This window comes from Hyaena hyaena, unplaced genomic scaffold (assembly GCF_003009895.1).
Source record: "Hyaena hyaena isolate Hyena2069 unplaced genomic scaffold, ASM300989v1 scaffold_29, whole genome shotgun sequence".
Taxonomy (NCBI): domain Eukaryota; kingdom Metazoa; phylum Chordata; class Mammalia; order Carnivora; family Hyaenidae; genus Hyaena; species Hyaena hyaena.
Window position 1 is genome coordinate 4,468,477 of NW_024080661.1, and position 16,548 is coordinate 4,485,024.

General features: G+C 60.9%; 1 protein-coding gene across 28 annotated transcripts in view; it reads left to right on the forward strand.

Annotated features, from left to right (window-relative positions):
- Positions 1-3,561: 3,561 nt before the first annotated feature.
- CACNA1G (calcium voltage-gated channel subunit alpha1 G) overlaps positions 3,562-16,548 on the forward strand; it is a 61,474-nt gene continuing 48,487 nt past the window's right edge. For all 28 annotated transcript variants that reach the window (XM_039227839.1, XM_039227830.1, XM_039227834.1 and 25 more), the window contains exons 1-7: positions 3,562-3,803; positions 10,766-10,877; positions 11,056-11,189; positions 11,596-11,693; positions 13,701-13,860; positions 14,326-14,626; positions 14,796-14,888. In XM_039227839.1, the coding sequence (XP_039083770.1) occupies positions 3,562-3,803; positions 10,766-10,877; positions 11,056-11,189; positions 11,596-11,693; positions 13,701-13,860; positions 14,326-14,626; positions 14,796-14,888 (1,140 nt within the window). The remainder of the gene's footprint in view (positions 3,804-10,765; positions 10,878-11,055; positions 11,190-11,595; positions 11,694-13,700; positions 13,861-14,325; positions 14,627-14,795; positions 14,889-16,548) is intronic.

The following is a 16,548-nucleotide window of genomic DNA, read 5'->3' on the forward strand; positions in this document are numbered from 1 at the left end:
GGCTGTGAGGGAGGTGTAAAGGGGAGAGGGTGGGAGGGGCTGGAGGGGCTGGCAGAGAGGTCCTATACGAAGGCTCCCCCTCAAGCCCAGAGGAGATCTTAGACACACTGAGGCCTAACTTCTTTGGGAGGAAACTGAGGCCCCAGGAAAGGAATTTCTTGTCCCTCTCACTCTCCTCCTTGCCTGAGGTTATTCATCGAACACAGATTGATTAAGTGCCTGCTATGTGCCAAACACAGGACCAGGCTCTGGTGAGCAAAATGGACATAACTCTTGCCCTGGGGGAACGTAGAGCCTACAGGGGACACAATCGTTTCATTACTACAAACATACACCTATAATCCAAGTCTGGGTGAAGCCTTTGAGGTTCCAGATTCTCGTCTGGCTTTGTACTGTGTCCTCAGCACCTTGGCCCCTAGTAAGCACTGCAATACTTGCTGAAAAAGGCCATTCTGAGGAAGTGATGACTTGGGAGGTGGGAGTTAAAGATAGTTTCACCCCCCCCCTTTTTTTTTTTTTTGCCTTCTCTATAGGTCCTGCCTCCCTTCTCCTCTTACCCACTCAGGCTAAGAGAGCATCTGAGGCAGAGTCCACTGGTGCCCCCACTCAGCGATCAGGATGCATTAGGGGGCAGGTCACCCCAGGTCCCAAGGCCAGGGAGGTAAATGTGTGTCTGCCCACACCCCGTGTCTCCTTTCTGGGTATGTTCTAGAACAGAGCTCAGCCCAGAGACAGGGGTGGCGTGGATGATGGCTGGAGGTGTGGGGCCTGCTGACGGCCAGGAAGCTTGACCTTTGGGCTGGGCAAGCCTCTCTGGGTTCTTTGTACCCTCTGCAAAGAGGGGATGAATAAAGTCCCTACCTCCTGGTGCCAGCCCTGGGGCTTCTAGACGCTGTGGGGGAAGGGCAGGCCAACCCGGCAGACTGCGGACCTGCGGGAGGGATGAAGGTGTCAGACACGTGGAGTGAACCATAAATAGGCCCCTCTTCCCAGAAGACCGCTGAGAGTTCAAGCCTGGCGCGGCACACGCGGAATGAGAGCAGAGACTCCCGCCAGGAGGGAAAGACACTTAAGGGATCTGCTCATTAGCATGCAATGCAAATGAGCTCGGCCTCATTTACACAACTCGGTGCCCGGATTTGGCGAAAGGGCAACCCGGGAGGCTGCGGCCCCTTGGCCCTCCCCCCTGCACTCCCTGCAGCCCGCCCTCGAGGGAGCCGAGATACCCACCCCGGGGCGGCGGGAGGCGCGCGGGGTAGGTGGGTGGGGGGGTGCCCGTTCTAGTGGCTCAGCCTTGGGAGTCGGGGAGCGGGGACCGGAGGTCATCCGGTCCCCGCCTCTGCCTCTCCGCAGCGGCGTCAGCGCCCCGAAGTCTCGGGACCCAGCACTGACTGCCGTGTTGGTCCCGCTGCTGCGTACACCTTCCCAGAGGTGGGGAAGTGCTTCCAGACGTCTAATTCTCGACCCCTCCCCGCCCCACCGTCGCTCCGGCGCTCCCGCGGCGCTCTGTCCCCCCCCCCCCCCGTCACCTACCTACAGCCTTTTGGGGCGACGCTGGCGGTGAGAGGGAGCAGGAGCTGACTGAGGCGGGGAAGGGGGGGGGACTCGCGAAGGTGGGGCGGGGCGAGGCCCGCGGGGCACACACGCGTGTGCTCGAGTGGAGAGCCGCGGACACGGAGGACCCGCCCCCGATAGCCGAGGCGTGCGAGGGCAGCCACGCGGAGCCCCTGAGGCCGGCTTCCAAGCCGTACTAGAACTCGAGAGGGAGACATTGAGACACGGGGTCGGGGGGTTGGTGAGACCTTCCAGGCCGAGAGTCAGCAAAGCCCAGCTCCTTGCTTCCACTCCCTCCCACACACCCGAGGCCCCCGCAGGTCCCTTCGCAGGAGCTTCTCTCTGCTCCTCAGCTGGATCTTGGGGCCCTGGGCTCTGGGACCGGCTTGACTAGCTTGGGGCCACGTGTTCGAGCTCGAGGCCCCTGCGAGAGATCCACGGCCTCCAAAGGATCCCTAGGGGCAGAGGGGATGAGCTCAGGAGTGTTGACGTGAGATCAGGGTCGGCGGGTTATCGTTAGAAGGTCAGGGTCAAAGTCGCAGAAGTGGCCCTGGGAGAGGGGTCTAACAAGGAGGTTGGTGGAAACCACGCCTAGACCTTGCATGCCCCTGACTTTCTTAGGCTCCGCCTGTTTCTCCAAAACCGTCCCCCTCCGGCCTGAAGCCCCCACCCCCGGGACATCCTACGCCGCTCCTCTCCTCCTTCAGTCCCGCTCCCAGGCTCGGCTAGGGTCAGGCGATTAGTCAGGTGGACACCCAGGGTTTCGCTCTGGGACCCTGGTCACAACCCACAGCCCCGGCCGCCAGCCTCTCTTCTGCTCCAGGCCTGCCCAGAGCTGAGCCCCGCCCTCGGGCTGTGGTCCAATTCAGGGGTCTTGGACAAAGGATGCCCGGGGGCCCGCAGTGCTATCCCGGGACCCGGCGCCGAATACTCTGACTCCCCGGGGCTCCCTCCAGGGGAGTCCCAGAGACCCCAGCGGCCAATAGGAAAATGGGTTCGGTCTGGGTAGCCGTCTAATTGGCTGTGGCCTTTGGGAGCGGACCCAGGGGCAAGGGGAGGGGAGAGGGGCGGGCCTGGGCTTCGGGGTGGGAACCGGATTCCAGCTGTGGTTCTCTCCCCCGGCGCCCCCGCCCGCACTGCCACGGCGTCCCGCCAATGGGCGCGGGGCTCGGGGCCGGCGGCGCGCAGCGATTGGCTGCGAGGCTGGCTGGGGAGAGGCGGGGCCGAGGCTTGAAGTTGGAGTGAGGGATCCAGCTGTGGTGTGCGCCGGGCTCCTCGCGGCCGCTTTCGCTCGCTCGCTCCGCGTCTCGGCCGGAGGAGGAGGCAGTGGCGCCGGCGACAGCTACGGCAGCGGCAGCCACCGCGGCGGCTGCGGCGGCGGCATCTCCGCCTCCACCCCCGCCCGGGACGGCCCCCCACCGTCTCCCCGCCCCTCCCGGACCGCGAGCCCGCCGCGGGGCGGAGGAAGGAGCCGCCCCCCACCCCCTCCAAACCCACCCCCAAAGAGATCCCTCTTCCCCTCCCCCCGCCGCCGCTGGCGCGGAGCCGGGACGATGCTGACCCCTTAGATCCTGCTCCAGCTGCGCCGCAGGAAGAGGGGGCGCCCCTCCCCCGTACCCCCCTGCTCTCCGACCCCCTTCTCTCTCCCCCTCTCCCGGCCGCTTCGCCGAAGGTAGCGCCGAATCGGGCGACCGGAGCCTGGGCGCGAAGCGAAGAAGCCGGAACAAAGTGAGGGGGAGCCGGCCGGCTGGCCCGGGGGGCCCCAGGAGCCCTGGGGAAGCGGGACTCGCGCCGGGCGGGGCTTCCCTGCGACCCGGCGCCCCGCGGGCAGCATGCCCCTGCGGGCAGGGGGAGCTGGGCTGAACTGGCCCTCCCGGGGGCTCAGCCTGCGCCCTAGAGCCCCCCAGATGCGCCCCCGCCGGGGCCCCCCGGTTGCGTGAGGACACCTCCTCTGAGGGGCGCCGCTCGCCCCTCTCGAGACCGCCCGGGGCCCCGGCTGGCCAGAGGATGGACGAGGAGGAGGATGGAGCGGGCACCGAGGAGTCAGGACAGCCCCGGAGCTTCATGCGGCTCAACGACCTGTCGGGGGCCGGGGGCCGGCCGGGGCCGGGGTCGGCGGAAAAGGACCCGGGCAGCGCGGACTCCGAGGCGGAGGGGCTGCCGTACCCGGCGCTGGCCCCGGTGGTTTTCTTCTACTTGAGCCAGGACAGCCGCCCGCGGAGCTGGTGTCTCCGCACGGTCTGTAACCCATATCCTCCAGGGCACGACGGCCGGCCGGGTTGGGGGGTCCGCAGGGGGGCGGGCCGCGCCGCCGGAGGGGACCGAAAGCCAGGTGAGTCGGAGAAGTGAGCCTGGAAGGTGGGCAGATGGGCGGAGGGGGGGGGTGCTGCTAAGAGAGGGAGGGGGCTTCAGAGTGGGAGCGGAGACGCGAGCAGGTTTGGCTGATACCCCAGACGAGCCCCACCTCGGTACACACACCTCAGTCCTCCTTGGGGGGCTGGGATCCAGGCCAGGAAAAGAGAGACGTGCCCCGCTGGTTTGTAGCTGGATGCTCTCCAGATGTGGGCAGGGGAGGGTCGTCAGCCTCCAGATGTGGGAAGCTTCAGGAGCCTGGGAGCTCTACTCCGCCCGCCGCCCGTTAGCGAGCTGGGTTTGGTTTCCGAGTTTGGGGGGGTGGGGTGGGGAGGAAGCTGCGGGGACGGGGGAGGGGGACTGCAATCTCCTGGGTTTCCCTCCTGCCCCCCCCCCCCCGCTTCAAAGTTTGAGGTGGATTCTAGGGTCCGATCCCCACCCCCAACCTGGTCCTTGAGACTGAGGTTTGGACTGACCCAGAGGGAGATGTTGGGGGGGGGCGGGGACCGGCTCCCAACTCCCCCACCCCCACCCGCGGGTTGGAGGCACAACAAGGAGATTCCGGCGGCGGCTGATGTCAGGGGCGCAGAATGAGAACAAGATGTGGTGAAGGGGAAGCTGTCTGCCCCCAGAGCTGGAGTAGAGACCCTTTCCGCTGGAGCCCAGTGGCCGGAGTGCCGCCTTTCTCCGGGTTTCTTTATTCAGTGAGGGCTGCTTAAGGGTGGGTTGGGGAGTTTTGTGCTAGATTTTTTTCTTCTAGGGGGAAAGACTGTGGCGAGTGCTTTTGGCAAGCGGGGGATGGGATCGAGCGGGTCCAAGTTACCCTTTCACAAATCCAGAGTGCTCCCGCCTGAGGGCAGAGCAGGTATGGGAGATGCGGCCCTTCAAGAAAGTACTGGGGGGAACAGAGAGGCTGTGAGCTGGTCGGCTAAGGAAGACTCGGGTCCAGCACCCCAGAAGGTCCTTGGCTGGGTTTGTGGAATGCGAGCCCCACATTCCAGGGAGATAGGTTTCGCACTGCCCCCCTGTCCTCTGCCTGGTGTGGGGTGGCACGGGAGACCCCAGCCCCCCAGCCCCTCGGCCTCTCCCCCTCAGCCCCTAGCACAAAGCGCTGGTCGACTAATGCCCGGCTCCAGGCTCCGGGTGGGTCCCGTCGCTGCCAGAAGGAAAGGAGGGGGGTGCGATGCCATCCCAGGTCCTGACAGCTTCTCCTGACTCCTTCCTCCCAGCCCGAGGCTCTTTTAGACTCGGGTGGGGGACTCAGGTTTCCCTTGTAACCCCTGAGAGCCCGGCCGGGACTCTGCTTTGGGGAAGGTGTGGGGGAAGCCTGGTGCCGCCCTCACTCTGCAGTTCTACTGCCTCTAGTGCGCAAAGCAGGGATGTGAGCTTGGGTCCCCCCCCCATCCTCTACACCCCGCGGGTCTTTCGGAAGCTCCCCTTTCTCCATACCTTGCCCCTTCTTCTTTCCTCCCTGCGCTGCAGCCGAAAGAGAGAGGTAGGAGGTCTCAGAGGGCTGTGACTCCTCCTGGGCCTCCCCACCCCTGCCCCGAGGCCCCTTTCTCCATGGCAGAGAGGAACCTGGGGAACAAATACCTCTAAGAGGGCGGGCTCTGCGCATCCGTCCCCTTGACCCCTAGCCACCTGCCCTCTCCATGAATGGGGTGGGGGGGGGGGATGAAGGCACCATTCCCTTCCCTTCAGGGGTCCAAGAGAGAGTGTGAGATCTTCTCTCCCCTCTCTCTCTCCCTCTAAAACAACCAGACCACTGGGCCAGCATCTCCCCACCTGCCCTACTGCTGGGTGCTAGTGGACGGTCTGGGTGCAGATTCCTTCCCAGAGGGGCTCTGGGAGGGAGCAGGGGGAGAGAGCTGGAATGAGGAAAGAGAGGTGGGATCCCAGGGCTCATCTTGGGAGCGGAGGAGCCGGCCTACGTCTGGGGTGGTGGGAGTCTGCGGTGTGAGGCACTGGCATCACCAGGTCTAGACAAGTCGCTGAGCCTGGGTTGGCTGAGGATGGGCTGAGAACAGTTTCTTGGCAAGGGAGCCGCCTGAGCTGTGCCCCCCCCGACCCTGTCACACCTGAGTGCTGAGGGAAACCTGTATGGTCATTGCCAGGAGGGCTCTGGGCTGACTCTTGGACCTCAGTCTTTCCCTTCTCTCTCTGGTATCAGTGCAGCTTCCCTTGGCTCCACAAGGTTCTTTCTGCACCTCTGAGGCTGAGGGACACCTCCCCCACTGTCTGAAGCGAGTTCCACTTTTGTTGGCATTTTTCGTAGCCCCTCCTCTTTTAGTCTCTTTAAGACACCAGGTTTCCTAGAGAGGAGATGTAGACCCAGGTAGGAAGTTGTGTGTGTGTGTGTGTGTGTGTGTGTGTGTGTGTGTGTGTTGGGGGGAGGGGAGGGCAGCAAAAAGGAAGAGAGGCTCAGAAGTGCATGTGCTGGTATTGGGTAGACCAGGGGTACTCACGTCGGAAGGGCCCCCTCCTCCCTGGTTATAGGGGAGCGTGTTGGACTTTCCAGCGTGTGTTTCTAGAAGTGTGAGGGAGCGTGTGGCCCCTCCCGGGAAGGAGGTCCTGAGCGTTCCCTCTCCGGCTGTTGTGTCACATCTGGAAGTTTGTGTAGGAGTTACTCCAAGCTCAGAGCCCAGCACAGCTTTTTCTCATTTGGAAATCACAGGCTGGCATTTGGGATGCCGAGGGGGGGAGCGGGAGGGGGGCCAGAGGGGGAGAAGGGAGCCTGCCAGGAGTAGGGGGAGGAGAAGGGGGAGGCCCGAAAGGCTGGAGCCCTAATGGCTTCCAGAAGTGAGTGTGAGTGAGTGTGCCACTGCGTCACTGTGTGTGCGCGTCTGAGTGTGTGCGTCCGGAGGGGAGGGGGCACCGGGAATTTCTCGAGTTTTCCTCGCCGCTGTCCCAGTGCCTCGAGTCTGCCTGTGTCGCTTACCTCGGGAGAAATCTCCATTTTGGTCCCCAGAGGAAATGGGAGGGGGCGTTCTTCCTGTCTCCTCACCAAGTCCCTCTCCTCATTTTAAAACTCCAGACTCTCCGGGGTGGGGGTGGGGGTGGGGGGTCTGGGTAGGAAGGTGGAGGCTGGGGAATTGGACAGGCCTGGGGAGGGCAGAGCATGGCCTATGCTCCTTCTGCTCCAGGTCCACCGTCCTTCTGGGTCACACACCCATTCTACTCCACGGGACTGTTGGGGGACTCCCCGTCACCCATGGCGCCAGCTGGAGCCCTTCCTGGGATTGCCCCCACCACTCAGCCCCCCCTCACCCCTCGTCTGCTCCCGCCCCAGCCCTCACCCCGCCCTGCCTGCCTCAGCCAGGGTGGCGACAGACACAACTACTCACACGTGTGTGTGTGTGTGTGTGTGTGCGCGCGCGCACACACACACAGTCACAGACGTTTGAATCAGATTTCTGGCCTATTTCCCCTTCCAAAGATTCCAACAGGCCGGCTCTCTTGTGTCTCTGGGTCTCACGTCTCTGTCTCTGGGTGGGGCTGGCTGCCTTTCTTCGGGCTTCGGTTTTCAGTTCAGCTGGAAACCTCTCTCCCACACGCCCACAGGCTAGAGCAGAGGAGACCACTGGGGAACGGGGCTGGGGGAGTGGGGGCTTGGCTGGGGGAATCCCCCTTTCCACCTGCCCAGTGCCAGCCATGCTGCTGGACCCCCATAGCCCACCCTCCTCCCCAGGGAATGCTGAACCCCCTAGATGCCAGCCTCTCATAGGGTGGACCAGACTAGGGTCCCATATTCCCAACTCATACTGGGAGGCCAGGCTTCCTGGGGCCAGGCCCGTCTCCTCCTCAGCGCTCCGCAGCCTCAGATTTCCAGGCTCCAGTTGGGAAGCGGGGCAGCTGGGAGGGCCTGCTTGCCTTCTCAGTCACCCCCAAGCCCCTGTGCCCCTGGAGGTGCCCCTGCCCTCCTCCCCCCTCCTCTGCCCCCTCTCCCCTACAGCTGCCAGGCTAGGCAAGGGCTCTAGATAAAGCCCCACGGAGAGGACTCAGTTGGACAGATAACATGCTCCAGTTCTCTCTCCTGAAGGGACAGAGGAGGAGGGAATGGAAGTGTGTTTCCTCGCCCTGCCATTTCCTTTTTCTCTGCTTTTGATGGTGGGTTGTGGGGAGAAGAAAGAGCCTCCCCTCTCCTACCCACCTCCCCCTTTGGGATCCACTCCAGCCCGGACAGTCACCATAGCAACAGTAGACATGTGACCGCACAGGTCTCTCATAGTCACTATGGCAACCAGTGTCCCCCGTTCCCTCGGTTGCCATGGGGATTTGTCACATGGTCTCCCCCCAACCTGATAACCTGTGGGTCTCCTGCTTTCCCTTCCCTGCGTGAGGACGAGACAGCAGTCTGGTTAAGGGGAGTTCATGTGTGTGTGGGGGGGGGGTCCCTCTGATTGCCATAGCAACAAATCCACACCACCTGGTGACACGTCCTGTCGTTATGGCAACGGAAGAACATCACACAGTGACATAAGGCCATGTTCCCAAGGAAACGAGCCTTACCCTAAGAAGGATGAGAGACCCCCATCCGCATCAATTATTTCTTGGTTCAGACTGTCCCAAATTTCCCTGTGCCTTGGTGTCTTCCCCGTCCGTGTACGTGTACCTGTAGGGAAAGGGGAAAGGTAGAGAGCAGACTAGATGTACCTGGGAGTAAAGCTGAATTGCCAGGGGGTTTCCGTGGTTAAGCGCTGGAGCTGGGGCTGGGGCTACTTGGAGGCAGAATCCAGCTATAAGAGGCCCCGGTGGGAGCATGTGTAAGGTGGCGACAAGAGTCCTAGCTCCTCTGTGGTGTCACTTCTGTCCTCTCCTCTCCCCCCCCCCACCCCAGTTATCAATTTATCACTGTTGAGGCAGGAAAACATGAATGGGGAGATACATCTGGCTTCTAAGCAGGGAAATTGATTGATTGATCGATTCATTCATTCACTCATTCATTTGTTCATTCATTTCCCCGATGCATTGATCATCTGCTACAGGTCAGGCACTACTGTAAGCTTTGTAGGGGATGTAAAGATGTATCAGAGTGTCCCTGCCTCGGCAAGGGAGGTGACACCGGGGCACAGTCGGCATACAGCGGAGTCACTGCCATTAGAGGGGCCCAAGCAGGTGTCCCAGGTGCTCTTCCCCCCAGAACTGCCTGCGTTCCCCCTTGTAGCGGCAGCTGCTCACATGGGTCCCTTCCCTGCAGAGGAGAGGAGGGGGCTAGCCTGGGGAGAGCAGACCGGTTCTTGAGGGTAATCGAGTCCTTCTCTTTCCAGATAATCACCCCAAGAGAGCTCCCTCCCTACCCTCCTTTTTCCAAGGTGACCCCTGGCTGACCCCCATTCTGGGGAGAGATCCACTGGGCTCAGGCTTCACTCTGGAAAACAGCTCCATGGATACAGAGCACTCTTTTTATTTACCTCTTCCATCTACTTACCCCAAAAACCTAGAACTATTTTTTTTTTTTTTACTCTCGTTCTTGTGAGGAGGAGGTGGAGGCAGGGGAAACTGTAGTGCCTCGGCCCATTTGGGTGCCTGTCAGTGGGAAAGATGTGGCGGCAAAGGGCCTGGGTGGCGGAGGAGGACTGGGAGGGGACTGAGGGCACTGCTGGCTGTTGCAGACTGGGGTGGCCTGAGGTTCAAGACAGAGATGGGGGGGTGGCTGGGACCAGCTGGGAGGAAAGCCCTGGGGTTCCCTGACAGAGCCTTCTCACTCCAGAAGTGGGTTCTGACAGGAAGATTCCGTTTGCTCTAGGCCCTCTGTGCCCCACAGTCTGGCTTCGTGGCTCATGCCGTGGGCCACCATGAGGCCCTCCCCACCTCCATCCCCGAGCCCCCTCCCTTGCCCAGTCTCCACTCTCTGCTCTTTTCTAGCCTCTTTGTTCTCCTCCCCCCCCCCCCATCTTCTTTGGGCAGAATCGGTTGCTGGGTCACTTAGCTGGCAGTCCGGTGTCCAGAACCTTCTAAGGCCCAGAAGCCACTTTGTACATTCTCCCGCTGATGGGCTAGAAGTGAGCCCCTTAATAAAACCCACTACATGGAAAAGACTCAGGGCCTGTGCGTGCAGACAGGTCTAGCACAGGGCTCGATGTGGAGTGGGTGCTCAGGGTTTAAATGCGTGAGTGTGTTTGGAGGCCGTCGAGGGCTCTGGGAGGCCGAGGATGCTGTGCTGGGGTGGAGAAGCGTGTTGTTTAGCTCTGCCTGTCTGTCTGGTGCCCGGATGGTCCTGACAGCCCCTCCCCCATGGGCCTGGGCAACTATGGAAACAACTATCCCAGATCCGGGCCTTGGACATCCCAGTCTCATCCTGGCTCTTCCCGTGACCTTTAGCACATGACTTTGGCTCCCTGGGCTTCCGTGTGCTTGGGTTCTGGGGAAGAAGACGATCTGCCCCCAACACGCCACGGGGCTGTTGTGAGCCTCGGATGTGGCACGGCATGAAGGTGCTTGGTAAACTGTGAGGCAGGCATAATCCGAACACATTCACATGCATTATCTCATTTGCTTCTCACATCTTCCCTGCGAGGTAGGGAGAATAGGATTCAGATTCAGCAGCACACTCTCGGTGTCTGGCATTTCCATAAGCACGATCGATTTTATCCCCCGGATGGCTTGTGCAAATAGTCAGGGTATTTGTGGCTTTTCCTCCCTCACTGCTGAGGAATCTGGGTCCGGAGAGGTGATGACCAAGGTGGGCCCTAGCCGGGGGTCGGTCAGACAAGTGAGCCGGGGCCCTCCTTTTATACCCGGCTCTGACTCAGGTTAGAGGTGGGAGGACAGGGAGCGGGAGGCGCGTGGGCGGGCGTGGGGGCACGGGGCACAGGCTCGGCTCCAGCCCCGCCAGCTGTTTCCTTGACGGCCTGGGTACCTGGTTTGAGCGCATCAGCATGTTGGTCATTCTTCTCAACTGTGTGACCCTGGGCATGTTCCGGCCATGTGAGGACATCGCCTGCGACTCGCAGCGCTGCCGGATCCTGCAGGTGAGTGCATGCGCGCGTGCGTGTGTGTGGTGGGGGGAGGGGGCAGCTCCTGATCTGAACAACACTGTCACTTTTGCTGTGAGAGGCCCTGACCCCCTTAGCGTGGGAGTGTGTGTGTGTGGGGGGGGTGTTCCCCCTCCCCCCTCTCAGTTTCCAAAGCCTCTTGTCCCCACATCAGGCCTTTGACGACTTCATCTTTGCCTTCTTCGCCGTGGAGATGGTGGTGAAGATGGTGGCCTTGGGCATCTTCGGGAAAAAGTGTTACCTGGGAGACACTTGGAACCGCCTTGACTTCTTCATCGTCATTGCAGGGTGAGGGCCTGGGCTGCTGGTGCAGGAGCAATGACCAGATCAGTCCCCACCCCAGGGCCGGGGTTCTAGGCCCCGGCCCTGCCCCCTGCCCAGCCCACATACAGCGAGGCTTTCTCCCTGGCTGTCCACTGAGGGTTCCAGGCTGTTCTGCCTGTAATGCTCTAGCCCGTACTTCTGAATTCCATGGCCCTTGCATCCGAACCCTCCCTGTTCGTTCTCTGATGGGGAGCTGTCCTTGGCTTGGGGGTGGCCTTGCAGACAGCGGGCTCTTCAGGGCCCCTTGGTGGAGGCAGGGAAGGGTCAGAGACTGTGCGGGGGCCCATGCAGCAGGATTCCTCATTGACCTCTTTTGACCCCCACGGCGGCCTCAGACTCAAAGGGCCTCCCTTTGGGCCCCTCCCTGCAGGATGCTGGAGTATTCGCTGGACCTGCAGAACGTCAGCTTCTCAGCTGTCAGGACAGTCCGTGTGCTGCGACCCCTCAGGGCCATTAACCGGGTGCCCAGTGAGTGACCCCTTGGCCTTCAACCCCTGGACGGAATATGGAGATCCCAGACCCCACCCCTACCTCCTGACCACTCATAGGGCTTATCGGGGCCTGGCATTCTGAGGCTGACCTCATCAGAGAAGGGCTTGGTGGGGAGCCGGGGCCCCTGGAGCCAAACGGAGCCCCCACACCTGGCTGTGGCACTGGGAGAGTTAGCCGGAAAGACCCTCTCCCTTATTTTAGCCTGATTTAGGGTCAGAGTCTCAGAAATGTCTCAGAGGGCCCCCTCCCTTCAGCTAAAAGACCACTCCGTCCGGTGGAAAGAGCGGTGGAGGGTAGGAACCGGGTGGAGACGCCGGTAGGCCAGGAGGAGTGGGTGCAAACGCATAATGGCCTTTTCCAGCCAGAACCGCCTCTCCGGCAGTCTGGTTCTCGTTGGCGAGCCCGCCCTGGCCACACTGAGCATGACTTCTCTCAACACAAGGCCACTCCATGTCTCCTGCTCCGCCTGTGTCCCCTTCCTCCTTCCCACCCCCTTCCAACCCGCTGCCGCAACTGACTGCCGGGACCATTATCTAAATTAAACCGCATTGGTTTCGCGAGCCAGCGAACCTTTGGCAGCCCTGGCTCCCCCTCCATCCGGCCCCCCCTCCCTGCTCAGGCCCCCTTTGCAACTCCCCAACCTACACAAGCTGCAAATGGTCTCCACTGCAGTTCCAGAAATGAGGGGTAGGGGTGTGTTTCGGGGTTCTGCGCCTGATGGAGCAGCAGCCCCCGTGCTGTGTGCGTGTGTGTGCGTGTGTATGAGATGCGGCTGCCTTTGGGTGGGCAGAGCTGCTCAGCGTGTAGGGTGTTGGTGTTAACAGGAGCTCCAGACAAGGGGCATGCTATCGCCTCCACTCCCACCCCAGGTGATGGCTGCCAGATTTATAGGCCTCTGTCTAACCACCAGTGTAATTCCCTTAATGCAAACCCTGAGGAATTGATCTCAGTTGGAGCACAGAGGAGCCGAGGGAGGATGGGGCTGGAGGAGGGGGTGAGGGACTGAGAGAGAAGGCTGAGCTGGAAGGGCCAGGCAGGGCCAGGGCGGCTGCAGTCGCCAAGAGGGGTAATTAGATGCTGCTTAGAAGCTTTTTCCCTGGAGGGGCAGGGGGCCATGAGTGGCACTTTGCGGGTCAAAATTGGTCATCAGAGGTCTGTGTGCTTAACAAGGGTTATCTGTTGGCTTGGGGCTGGCCTCAGACCATGTGGGGTGACTGGGTCCTGGACTTGGAACAGGGAGGGAGGGCAGTATCTCCAACTGGGCCTGCTGGGAAAGCTGTGGTGGCTTTCCCTGCAGAGGGACTCGTTAACTGACGGCCACTCAAAAAGATGGCCTTGTGTCTCCTCACGTCCCGATGTGGGGACCTGTATCAAGCAGAGAATGGACTCAGGGCAGGGGGCTCAGAACCATGGTGAAGCTCAGGGCATCTGGACCCCTACTGAGGGGCTGGCTCTCAGAGTGATAGCCTGTCAGCTGAGGTCCCTCTTGGAGTTCCCTGCCTCAGTTTCCCCAGGGACTACAGTGGTGATAACTTACAAAGGTCAGGTGACTGTGTTGGGTGATAGAAGGAAGTAGGAGGGGTGTGTGTGTGTGTGTGTGTGTGTGTGTGTGTGTGTGTTGGGGGTAGGATCTGGGGAGAGAAAACCGGGCAGCTCTGGGCCTCCGGGCACCCTCAATCCCCATCTGTAAGCTGAGATGATGGGGGGAGTTAGGTGGGCTGTGGTGCAGGAGAAAGCTCTGGAAACCTTGATCACCATGTGTTGTCCTTGGTGGTACTGTGCCCTGATTAACATGGACGGGCCAGGAGGGGTGGTGGGCAGGGGCTGCCGGGGCTGCCCTTGGAGTTAGAGGTGTCTGTTGGTCTCCCCTCCAGCTTGAGCCGGGCGTCTATGCCCTGGAAGCCCCGATGGGCCTCCTCTGGGAGTGCTGCCGGGCCCTCGGCAGCCAGCCTGGCCCCCCCAGCGTGGCTTCTGCCCCCACAGGCATGCGCATCCTTGTCACGCTGCTGCTGGACACGCTGCCCATGCTGGGCAACGTCCTGCTGCTCTGCTTCTTCGTCTTCTTCATCTTCGGCATCGTTGGCGTCCAGCTGTGGGCAGGGCTCCTTCGGAACCGATGTTTCCTGCCGGAGAATTTCAGCCTGTGAGTGTTGCCCAGGGTGGGCGTGGCCTGGGAGTGGCCGTGGGGCTGGGGCCTCCTCAGTCCCTGTTGCTGTTGACGTTTCTGTCCTCACGATGGTGGCATGTGTGGTTTTGCAAAAGTCACGGAGACCTGGATCCCCCCCACCGCCCCCAGATTCTGATTTCATCCATCTGGGGTTCAGCACGGGCATGGGGAGCCCCACAAGCTCTGCAGGGAGCCTCACGTGCAGCTGTCTAGGACGTGACCTTCCATCGTCCCGACTCCGGAATTTCACACTCAGTCCACACACTCCTGGGGCCCCTGCCAGGCCACACCCACAGATCCCTGCCCCTGCCTAGTGTGTGCCTGGCTCTGGTCCCTGCCCCGCTCACCCTGCAGGTCTCCGTGCGCTCACGCGGCTCGTCCTTCCTGGGCCCCCTCCCTGGAGACCCCCCCGCCCCCAGCTCCTCCCTGTCCCCTCCGCAGCCCCCTGAGCGTGGACCTGGAGCGCTACTACCAGACGGAGAATGAGGACGAGAACCCCTTCATCTGCTCCCAGCCGCGGGAGAATGGCATGCGCTCGTGCAGGAGCGTGCCCACGCTGCGCGGGGAGGGCGGTGGCGGCCCGCCCTGCGGCCTGGACTACGAGGCCTACAACAGCTCTAGCAACACCACCTGTGTCAACTGGAACCAGTACTACACCAACTGCTCCGCAGGGGAGCACAACCCCTTCAAGGGCGCCATCAACTTCGACAACATCGGCTACGCCTGGATTGCCATCTTCCAGGTGGGTGGCCTGGGCACTGGGAGGGTCCTCAGAACTCACCTGCCAGGATGCAGTCTGGCCTCCGAGCGGCCGTCCTCAGGGCTGGGCTACGGTCAGAGCCGCTGAGGAGGCCTTAGGTGGCTTTGGGGAAGGGGTTCCAAATCAGCCTGTCCCTCTGCGCCCTCCCCAGGTCATCACGCTGGAGGGCTGGGTCGACATCATGTACTTCGTGATGGATGCTCATTCCTTCTACAACTTCATCTACTTCATCCTCCTCATCATCGTGAGTGATTCCTTGGGCCTCTGGGGGAATGGGGGGTCCTGGGGACACAGGGTGGGGCACCCAGAGAGGGGAAGCCTTGCTGGGTCTGAAGTTCTAGCCCTCAGGGCGGGTCCCATAGAGAGGCAGGCAGAGAGGGCACCTGTCATGAGGAGTCCGGAGGAAATCCAAGGTCAAGGCTTGGTTCTATCGCTTACTACCACTTGTAACTTTGGGCAAGTCATTCCCCACAAGGCCTCCAGCCCCGCCCTAGGCCTTAGTAAAACGGGCGATTCTCAACCCAAGCTGGTATCACCCCTCTCAGGGAGTGTTTGGAAATGGCAAAGGGTGGTCCTGTTTTCCTATGGGGCCTGGGGGAGCACTACTGGCATTTTGTTGGGGGGCTGGGGAGAGCTAGTAAACATCCTGAAAACACAGGACAGCACCAGCCCCCAACCCCATCCTTCAGTGTTGAGAAACAAGGCCTGACCTCTCGTTCCTTCCAGCTCATACATTCCAAGGCTTCCCGAGGGCAGAAGACAGAGGCAAAAGTAGCAATATTTAATAGTTTTAATCACTCCCATTCATAGTTAATAATTGGGCTGCTAGTACTTACAGTGAATATTTATTGAGCACTTGCTATGCGCCAGTCCTGCTCTAAGCACTTTTTCTGTGCTGGTGCGTCGAATCCCCACCACGATCCTATTAGCTTCTCCATTTTATAGAGAGGAAACCCATGTTTCCTCATTTGTCTGTCCCCGTCATGGGCTTTGCGGGGGGCCGTGGATTAATCTCGCTGGGCGGACGTTGCTGCTGATGTGTGCTGTGACATCTGCTGCGTGCTTAATCCTCATGGTGCCCTTGGTGGGGGCGGGGGATGGATTGGAGGGGGTGTGGTCCCACCTCCTAAATGAGAACTCTGAGCCTCGGAGGGCCTGGTCACTGGGCTAAGTGGTGGGGCCGAGCACTCAACCCCAGGCTATGGACTCCAAGTCTAGCCCTTCTCCGTGTCACCAAGAGGCCAATGACAGAGCCAGAGAGAGGGGCAGATATTGAGAGCATGAGATGAAGACAGAGATTAAGATCTACTCAGGATTTAGGACAATCTCCAGAGAGAGGTGGAGACAGAATAAGGCAGCTCTGGGTGAGAGGCAGAAGCTCTGAGAAAAAGCAAAGCCTCCAGGCCATCCTTCCGCCCCTGACTGTGGAGGCCACTGTGGAGGCCACGCCTGGGGACTGTTCCCGCCCCCCACCATCACCTGCGGAGTGAGGCCAGCACCTCTGGGAAGCGGGGGCTTTTCACTATGCTGCTCTCCCTGGGCTTGGGGGAGGGGACGGAAGCAGACAGGGAGGTAAGGGGCCTAGTTTCCACCCACACACTCTGGGAAGAATCTTCCAAACAGCTCTCTGGAATCATACTAGTGAAGCTAATTATCATAATTACTAGGACACAATCTAGAAAAAAAAAATCTGCCTTGTCACCATAAATATTCATTTCCTTCATTCTGGATTGTTGTCCCAGCAATGCCATCCTGGAGTCCTGGAGAAACTGAGGCATGGAGACGGGGACGAGGGAGCGTGGGCTAGTCAAGACTGGCAGCTTGGCTAGTCTGCAGGGCTCAGGGTTCAGTCCATTACCTGGCTGAGGGAGGGGAGAGGCACAGGGTGAATAAGATACAGGCAA